Source organism: Nicotiana tabacum, chromosome 1, assembly GCF_000715075.1.
Source record: "Nicotiana tabacum cultivar K326 chromosome 1, ASM71507v2, whole genome shotgun sequence".
NCBI classification, from domain to species: Eukaryota; Viridiplantae; Streptophyta; class Magnoliopsida; order Solanales; family Solanaceae; genus Nicotiana; species Nicotiana tabacum.
Genome location: NC_134080.1, coordinates 125,412,024 through 125,421,861, shown reverse-complemented (window position 1 = coordinate 125,421,861; position 9,838 = coordinate 125,412,024). Strand labels below are relative to the sequence as shown.

The 9,838-nt window shown below is 35.3% G+C and overlaps 1 protein-coding gene across 3 annotated transcripts; it reads right to left on the bottom strand.

Annotated features, from left to right (window-relative positions):
• Nucleotides 1-874: 874 nt before the first annotated feature.
• LOC107794486 (carbon catabolite repressor protein 4 homolog 4) lies at nt 875-9,038 on the bottom strand. 3 transcript variants are annotated; one of them, XM_016616980.2, is made up of 10 exons: nt 8,923-9,038; nt 6,287-6,387; nt 6,155-6,195; nt 5,503-5,552; nt 4,771-4,840; nt 4,536-4,657; nt 3,924-4,054; nt 2,488-2,635; nt 2,227-2,374; nt 875-1,351 (listed from the first exon to the last, which is right to left on the bottom strand). In XM_016616980.2, the coding sequence occupies exons 1-10, from the start codon at nt 8,979-8,981 to the stop codon at nt 1,046-1,048; spliced, it is 1,176 nt and encodes a 391-aa protein (XP_016472466.1). In that variant the 5' UTR covers nt 8,982-9,038; the 3' UTR covers nt 875-1,045. The 3 variants fall into 3 exon arrangements, with proteins under 3 accessions (XP_016472466.1, XP_016472467.1, XP_016472468.1); XM_016616981.2 differs by having other exon boundaries at nt 3,927-4,054; XM_016616982.2 differs by lacking the exon at nt 8,923-9,038 and adding an exon at nt 6,496-6,621.
• Nucleotides 9,039-9,838: the final 800 nt, after the last annotated feature.

Sequence of the window (9,838 nt, the reverse complement as noted above, 5' to 3'; positions counted from 1 at the left end):
TTAAGATTGTGCAGTTCTCTAATAAAATTTATTTTATATAAAAATAGTATTTTGGACAACTAACATAATTACTGTTTAAAGAGATAATTATAACTAGGGTAGTATATGTGATGTTATCAAATCGTGTTTCACAACTTGAAGTTGAAGGCGTGCTAGAACTTGGATGTATACTTGGAAATTAACAGTTATTTTCTTAATTATATTAAAATTTTGATCCTTATGCATTTTAATTACAAAGTAACGTCAAATTATTATTACTAAAGGTTATTTAAATAACTAAATAATTCAGAATGAGGTTTAAATTAATAGCAATGAGGAAACGGTGTTTAAGGACAAATTTTGTTTTGGGAGTTAAGTGGAAAAACCGAAAAGCTCTTATTTTTAAGTGTTCAACTTCTTTAATTCAATTCAGATGGAGATAGTGGCTTTTACGTGGGACAATAGTCCAATTTACTTTTATTTTTATTTATATCTAATCCTTTAGGTGGCCCACATTCCATCAATTCACCTTTTTTTCTCTATCTATAAGTCAATGTCAGTAAATGGGCCCACAATCACACTTGTCAAATATAGAGGGTGGCCTTATACAACGGGTGAGTCTCACCCAAAATAAAATTTCTCAATGCAACCAGGTAAAAAGTGAAACTGAAAATAAAACATTAACGTCAGCTAATTAAAAAGTAATTTTACAAAAGGATAATTATGATGAGTTCTTAAAAATAAGGAAAATTTTCGAGTCCTGTAAGAACAAAGCAATAACCAAACGCACTTGCTTCTCATTTTAGTCACTACCAAAATGTCATTTTCAACGGACTAATGAAGAGCGATTCCAACCTAAACACATTTAAGATAGTCGATAAGGTCCGACCAGAAAAAACAGAAAATCTTACAAATCAATTGCACGTTAAGATGACTGTTTATACACCTCAATCTTGACTGCAAGATAAAGAGACCAGACAATCCATAAAATAATAATACTTAACAATAAATAAACAATAATAAATAAAAAATCAGTAGACGGCTACAGAGGACCATAACCACAAATCTATTGAACTATTTCAAATTCAGCACCAATTGGGAGATGATCACTAGGATGATAGTAATTTGGTAGACCACCTTGTACATCTGAGGCTTCAGGTTCTGGAAGTTCGAGGTAGCTGACTGGTTTGATATCCCCTGAAGGAGAAAATAGTATGTAATCTAGAGTTCCAGTAAATCCAGGAGTGCAGTTCGTGAAGTGTGGTTCTCCCTTAGTGCTTGCATATACACTGCACAATGGAATCGGCATATCATCTGAGCTCTCTGGCAGAGTCCCCACTAGTGAGGAACCTGAATTAAGGTACTGATATACCTGAAACAGCAAGAACCAAAACAAATTTACATGAGACACCAATTGCTTTCACTTTCGGCAACGAATATATGGAATATGGAAAACAACTCAGAACAATATTTTTCATCAAGAAAATCCAGGTACGCCTTGAATAATTGAAAATGAAATTGACAAATACTGAATCCAAAAGTTGAAGTGACTCTACTTGGACACCAAACATCAAAGTAAACCAAAAATGAGACACTGCCAACTATCAAGACGACAAGAGAAAGTAGTTTGGGTGTATATCACAATTTGACAAGACTACTGACTAATAGTCTAAACGTAGACAAGTTAGACAAACTAGGTACCCTCGTTTGAAAGTTGGATAAGTTAGGACGTCACTATCGCCTATGAATTAGTCTGGAGAGCCAGAAGCTAGACAAACTGTAATATGAATTCTCACATTGGTTGAGAGAGGGTTGTTGTCTTGGAATCATCATCTCATGATTTAGTTTTTGGAGTCGACTTTGGCCCAAGATCTAATATGGTAGTACAGCCAGACCCATCTAACATATTTTGTTTCTTAATGTTGGGCTCCTATGGTAGATATCCACTCTCCAATATGTCCATCCCTAGCACAACAAGGATGTTAGAGTGTCCCAAATTGATTGAGGAAATTCGTTGTTGTCTCCATACTGACTTTGGAGAATCCTCATCTTAAGAGTTAGCTCTTGAGATTGAGTTAGGCTCAAGGTACAATTTTATTAACAGGAAAAATGATCCCTACTAAAAGAATATGAGGAAATCAAATAAAACAAATGCAGCTTAGATAGAGTCAGTGTTATTCAATAGCTTGGCCAATAACAATGCAAAAGGACCAAATGTTTCGAAAGGAAAACAAACGGCTAGCTGACCTGATCCCCAGGAGTGGAGTTGAAATCACCGGCAACAACCACAGAAGGCGAGCAATCAAATTTGTCTGATACTAGTAACTTGAATTGAGCCAAGCGTGAAAGCAAGTATCTAGCTTGCGCAAGTTTGACATCGGCCAATTCGGGATCCCTGTAGTATCATCAATATACATCAACAGTGTATAAAGTTAACAAATTAAAAACCAGTTTCCACAAATCCAGGTAAACGTGCTGCAATACCAAAACAATGGACAATGAGCATACCAGTAAATGTGAGTGTTGGCGACAATGATAAGCTGACAAGGATCCTTCAGCCTGAAGGCAGCCATAATACCCACACAGTCACGTTTTAATCTAATACGAGGATCATTTAGGTCTCCACGATCTGCCTGGCTGTTTTTCGAACTGACATCTGAAATTGGAATGAGATATATCACAAGTTACAAAGGTGATTGGATTATGAAAAGCACCCATTCCCATCAAATTTGTGCATTCAGGAGCAAAGACAAATTCCTTCCCTATCACCTCACAACACCTTATTCACCTCCCAAAAATGAGATGTGTAAAAAACTTCCCCTTTTAAGTTTCAAATTTCAAGTCATTTAATTTGTGACAGAGATAATTCTGTTTGACTGAAGTTTCATTCAGAGCCTATCCGAAAACACAGTGTTGCTTTAGATCCAATATTGGTTTTCCATACTGCCGATAGTTCAAGAAATATGATGCAGGGGCGCCTAAGAATGGAAAAGGTTATTCATGCAACAGATACGTAGAATCTTACAATTGCTAGTAACTAGATAATTTGCTTTGGCAACTAGCAAGATCTCCATGCTACGTAATGCACCAGAATTTGCCCAATCCAAAAACCAAATCACACACTATTAGTGCTGGTTTTACCCATGGATGTTTCTTTTACCATGGGCATCTTTCCTCACAAAACCCTCAAATCAAAAATAAATATGAATCTTCCATCACATATTGGCTGTTGCTACTAAATATACTTTAACATACGACCCCCAACACAAGAGGTTTAAACTATTTCAGACATTATGAAAGAAGATTAAATGGATGCAATGCCAATCAAGGTTTCTGAATAGGATATGAAAGTGTCACTTATATTGCTCTGAAAACAAGTTACATGATACAACAGAGCTTGCTATGGAAGTTTCTATGGAGTAGTTAATACAGATTGAGCCGTTACATTAAATTAGAGGCTAACAATGACAGGTCAACTTCCAAGTTCCAACGGTATTCCATTATTGAGTTTCAGAAGGTATTAAGTATACTATTTCAGCTTTTCAAGACCAGTTCCATAAATAGAAAACTTTTAATTCTAATTGTACAAGAATATTTGGATCTTATCGCAACTCGGCAATTCAAATTCTTTGCCCCTCTTTGTTATGATATAAAGCCATAGACATGAAAGTTAAACATACATCAACTGTTTGAAGGGAAATAGCTATGACTGCAGTACTAAACCACACCACATCCACCCCCAAAAGAAAAAGGACAAAAAGAGATAGCAAGAAGAGGAATCACTTTAATTTGCAATTTCATTCGAGTACGTTGGACAGAGTTTATTTTAGCAGTTTACATTATAAAGACATGTTTCCCTGGTCTGTATGTGACAAATTGATACCAGAGCATGCTCCAAATCTGTAATAGTGACAAACACGAGGTGGGCAAAAGCAAGAGCATACCACCTTTTGACTCTAATTTTTTATTTCCACCAGCAGGTAAATTTGCCTCTTTATCTGTGGAAGCAGTATCATCTTGAATTGAGGGTACCAGATCATTGTAGTCTATCTTCTCTTCAATGACCAACTCTGCACTATTAGAATAGCATAGAATTTCAGATAAAATGAGCTTTATAGAAATATTTCATTCTGCCTGAAGAAGTTACAGAAACATATCCATCCAAACCATAAGAACTTCTGATATAGAACTTCCTCAGTCCTTAACTGATGCTACGATATAACTTTAGTATGATAGGGAGTAACTTAAGCTACCGGGGTGGTGGGGGTAAGAGGAAATGATGTGACATAAAATGTAGTTATATGCAGTATTACTCATATTTTGGCTCCCTTGAAGTTGCCAGGATATAACGTCAAAGCTTTATTTAAGTGAACATAAAACTAATCAGCTTATTTTCGTAGCTAGAAACTAGTGCATGATCATGTCATAGTACTCTCAAAAACAATGCATCTATAAGATGACCAGAAAGTCTCCTCAAATAATACAAATCATATCATTGCTCAGCTTAGCATCTCTTTCAATAGTAGAGGTTGAGGGAAAAAGAGAGCTTAGATCACCAATCCTGCTTATAAAAGATCCCGCATCCGTCACGCTTCTGCCCACTTCTTTGGACGTAGATACTTGAATAACCAAAACTCTCTATATTTCTTTTATAGAAGCTATCATATTCATCCAACTCCTGGCACATAAAACAATTGATCAAAAGATAACCTAGAAGAAATTAGAAGTTGTTGTTAGAAGGACAATGGATGAATGAATGTTACTAAATCTTAATTATCAAACAATTCAAACCTGTAAGCAAAGGAAATCGGTCCCAAGGCTCTTGAGTACTGTAAGGATTGCCTGTGAACGGGCTTTCCACCTGACACAAGCACATAAGATATGTTGATTCCGAAATTTGAGTAAAAGAAAGAAGTTTAAAACTTTGTCTTTACCGAAGCTTATTGAATCATGGTCAACATGACTTCAAGTTACAATGCTTTTAAGCAAACAAGTAAAATTGACTTAAACAACTATGTATCTTGCAATTGACACTAGCTTCAAGAATTACTGAAATCCAATACAAGTCATATGCCCCTGACTCCAAGTCTCGAAGCGTTTTTTGGATAGTCTTGAAGGCAGAGGCGAATCAAGGTTTAAGCTAATGGGTTCAACCTTTAAGGTTCTTAGCGTTGAACTAATTGTATTGTTAAAATTATGGGTTCAAATCCACTACTTGTTGCAATTTTAGTGAGTTTTTACGCATAAATTTATTCTCTGCATAAAGTACCGGATTCAAATAAACTTGGTGCAATAACGTTGCATCTGCCTTTGCTTGAAGGCCAAGAATATAATAATTTAGTGCAACATAGAAAATCATTTTGGAGTATCAGCTATTTCCATATTCACTATAAACAAGTCAATTTGGGTCCACTCAAACATTTCATCAATAACATTGCAGTTTCTAAGGGTGGAGAGAAACAACATCCAATAGCCTGTGAATAGGAACTGCAGAAAACGAAAACTTGGATATAGATGACGTACTTTAGAGAAGGCGCTGGGGAGTATGGAAACAGAGCACTCTTTACATATGCCTACAATCAAAAAATCTCAAAAGCATGAAACATTGGGAAATGGAATCCATACAAGCCAACAGGTCAAATGATTTTAATCTGTAAGAACAACCAAAATTAACTAGCATTTCAGTATACAACTGTCGAGGTATGAGATAATATCACTTGAATTTCGCAATATAGTTTGAAAAGACAAATCAAAGCACATAACATCAATTGTGTGCATCGATAAAAGTTTTCCCTGCCAGATATGTATGCTCTACACTTTGGTTCATCGACAGGTGAACAGAGGAAGAGACCTCATATTCTTCGTTTGAAAAAAGAAGGCCTTAAATTCTGTTTGTTTGGATCAGATTTCTCTCCCCTGACATTCATTTGTTCGTTTTTCTAAGATGTGCTACGTTCACAAAGTTCGAAAGAATAAACTCACAAGACTAATTTTTTTGATGAATAAATACTTTGTTCACTTGGTTTTCAACATCAAGATAAAAATTTTACCAGTGTATTAGTCATAAGGATGCTAAATAATTTAATAAAGCAGCACTTGACTTCCATTACTGAAATATTACTTGCATGTATTTTATAAAAAGAATAAAAGTAAACGAATTGCTTCTAGTAATTACCTGAGCCAAAATGTTATAGGATACAAAACTGAACTTAAAACCTGCAACAAAAGACAATCAGTACAACACTAAATCAGATGTATATACAAAAGCATACAAAAACGAAAAGGAATGTTAAAGTAATTTACTTACCATCTGATTTACTTACTGAAGTAATTTCACTCGTTTCAACAGGAATAAATTTTGGAGACAAAGGTCCAGGTGCTGTGCTCATTTTGGTAAAACAAATTGTTCTGCAGATAGCAGAAACAAAGAAAAGAAAACAAAAATGAAGTCTTGAATCAAACTTAAAAGGAGATAATACATAAGAACCCACTATATTGGCTCCGCTTACAACTTACACACAGAAACTATGGATTGTTTCTATTACCCCCTGAACTTCCTTTTCCCGTAACTATTACCATCCTGGAGTGCCTAGTGACATAAAAGTGGTGTCAACTCCTGTGCTGAGCGTGGGAGCAAAAAAAGGAGAAAAGCAGCTTATATGTGGCTTTATCCTCCAACAACTAGTTCCCACATGGTTCTATACAATGATTATTGGTTCTAGCTGCGTATTATTTTCTTTTTCTTTATTTCTCGCTTTTTTTGGGGGGTTTAAAATGCTGGTCTGACTGAAAAGAAATAAACTTATTACAGACCTAACCAGAAAAAATAGATTCCCAAAATTGCATGAGCTAAACAGCAAAAGTTCTTTAATTTAAAACAAAAAACTGTGTTTAACATTTAAACTGTAGTTACGCTGGAAAAAATGAAATTCCAGCAAGCTTGTTATAGATCTGGCAGGAAAAATATAGGTTCAAAATAGTGCATGAGTTTAAACAGAAAAGTTATTTAATTTGGAATAGAATGTCATGTGTTTAAAATTTAGAACTTCAGCAACGCTGAGAAGAATAGAGTTCCATCCAGGCGTTTTACATACCTGGCCGGAAAAAAAGTGGTTTTAAATATGCAGAAGTTTAAAAAGAAAAATATTTAGTTTTAAAAAAATGCATGTGCTTAAAAAATCAACATGGCTGGTGTGATTATCGCTTCCCACCAGATTTTCGTTCAGAGTGGTAATAGATATGAAAAAGGGAAGATCAGACAAGTAATAAAACTATAAAAACACCTATAGTTTAGGTGTGTAGCTTGCAAAAGGAGCCAAGTTTAGAGGATTTAAAATGTCAAATACTTTTGAGAAATGCAATAAGAATTTTTTTTTTTGTTAGTAAGAAATGCACTAAAATTATGATTTTATGCTCCATAACAATATGAACTTGTTTTTAGAACTCGCCCTACCATTTGTTTCTTTCTATCAAGGTGCCAACGGGTGGATAGGATTAAATTTGCGCGTGTCAAAATAGATTGAGTCAATATATGTGTCTTACGCAACTCGCCCAAAGTTTAGCAGTGCCAAAATGGATTGTGTCCCGCCCAACTCATACCCATTGAAGAAGTGTGTGAAGATGTAGGCAGAGAAATATACACAAAGTTTTCTTATGGATCAATTTGGGCTACAATTTGGCCGGTTTAGAATGAGCTACACCTAAATTGACCTATCAATAATATAGTCCGTGACCAACACTGTTACTTTCTATCTCGTGGATAATAATTAAGAGTACTAAAGGAACAAATATAATTTATTTCTTATTCTTTTAATTTCCCTCCTTAGCAAATAAAATGGGCACTTTATCCCCGTCAGCACAAGCAAGGAATCTACTTTTGAAAGCATAAGCAAAATTATTGATGTAGCCGAAACAAAATATCATCTTGAATTGTTAGCCCACATAGCTTTTGTTCAGTGTGCCAAATCATCAATCAGGTGACACCCAATAATGTAATCCAATCATTTGTATATAGTTATCTTGAACTTCAATGAAACTTCATATGTAAGAACAAGGAAGTGAGATGTGAAAAGCTTCAGGGGTGACGCTAAGCACTTATAGTTTGGGAACCTAACTTGCAAAAGGAGCACAGTTTAGGGGGATTAAAAATGGTCAAATACTATTGAGAAATGCAATAAGATTTTCTTTTTTTGTTAGTAAGAAATGCACTAAAATGTATGATTTTTGCTCCATAACAATATGAACCTGCTTTGTTGTTTTTAGAACTTGCCCTACCATTTGTTTCTTTCTATCAAGGTGCCAGCGGGTGGGTAGGACTAAATTTGCGCCGTGTCAAAATAGATTGAGTCAATATATGGGTCTTACGCAACTCGCCCAAAGTTTAGTAGTGCCAAAATAGATTATGTCAATTTGGATTAAAATGCATCATAAATCAACCCACCCAAAACATACCCATTGAAAAGTGTGTGAAAGTGTAGGTAGAGAAATATACACAAAGTTTTCTTATGGATTAACTTGGGCTACAATTTGGCCGGTTTAAAATGAGCTTCACCTAAATTGACCTATCATCGAATATAGTCCGAAACCAACGGTATTACTTTCTATCTCGTGGTTAATCACTAAGAGTACTAAAGGAAGAGATATAATTTTTGTTTTCCTTTTCTTATTCTTTTCGTTTCCCTCCTTAGCAAATAAAATGGACACTTTATTCCCATCAGCAGAGGCAAGGAATCTACTTTTGAAAGCATAAGCAAATTATCGATGTAGCCGAAACAATATTAGCCCACATAGTATTGTTCAGTGTGGCAAACCATCAAACAGGTGACACCCAATAATGTATTCAATCATTTGGGCTACAGTTATCTTCAATTTCAGTGAAACTTCATACGTAAGAACAAGGAAGAGAGATGTGTAAAAGATTCAGGGGTGACAGATATAACGTACCTGTGAGACGGAGAAGATAATGGAAAACGAGGAAGCAAGAAGATTGAGCTTTTCAACATTGGTTTTGTTTTGAAGAGTTTAAGATTTTTAGGAGCCGTTATGGTTTCTTATTTTTCAGTTTAGGTTTCAATGAAGCCCAAATAGATCCATATTTATCGGAGTCCATATCCAGTTTAGTGCTTTGGGCTTTTGGGTTCAGAATTTCATCTTGGGCTTTTTTGCAGTGGCCCAATAATATTTGCACGAAATGTCCCTTTGCCCATTGTTTAAATTTTTAGTAGTGCAAATATAGCCCTTGGTATACCCTTTTTGGACAATATTAGACTCCGATCTAATGTTTGCTCATATAATTTTTAGTTTATACATATATTATAAACTCAAGAGTTGGTTTGATGAGGGAGAGGTTCGAATTGTCATGCCAAAATCCAGTTTCTATAATTTACTTTTAAAAGGATCCTAACATACATTTTGGAAATTGAATAAACATAAGCGGAACCTCCAGGCTACCTAATGCAAACATAATTTGGGTTCCACTCTTTAACTTTGGGCCTGCTTGGTTGGTATAACTTCAATTTTCTTTCCGGTAAAAATAGCACGGGCTAGCCAATTTTCAGACTGATCATTCAAAAATAGTCAGTGTTTGTCAAGTCATTGAAAAATAGCCACTATTTTGCTGCAACAGAGACCGGTCCACATAATGTACTGGAGTTCGGTGCATCTGTGTATGAATTTCCAGCATATTATGCTGGAAATCTAGCACGCAGAAAGTTCCAGCATAATATACTGGAGATTCGAGCATCTGTATATGAACTTCCAGCTTATTATACTGGACTGATATACTTATGCTGGAACTCCATTATATTATGCTGGAGTTCCAGTATATTTATGCTGGAACTCCATTATATTATGCTGGAAC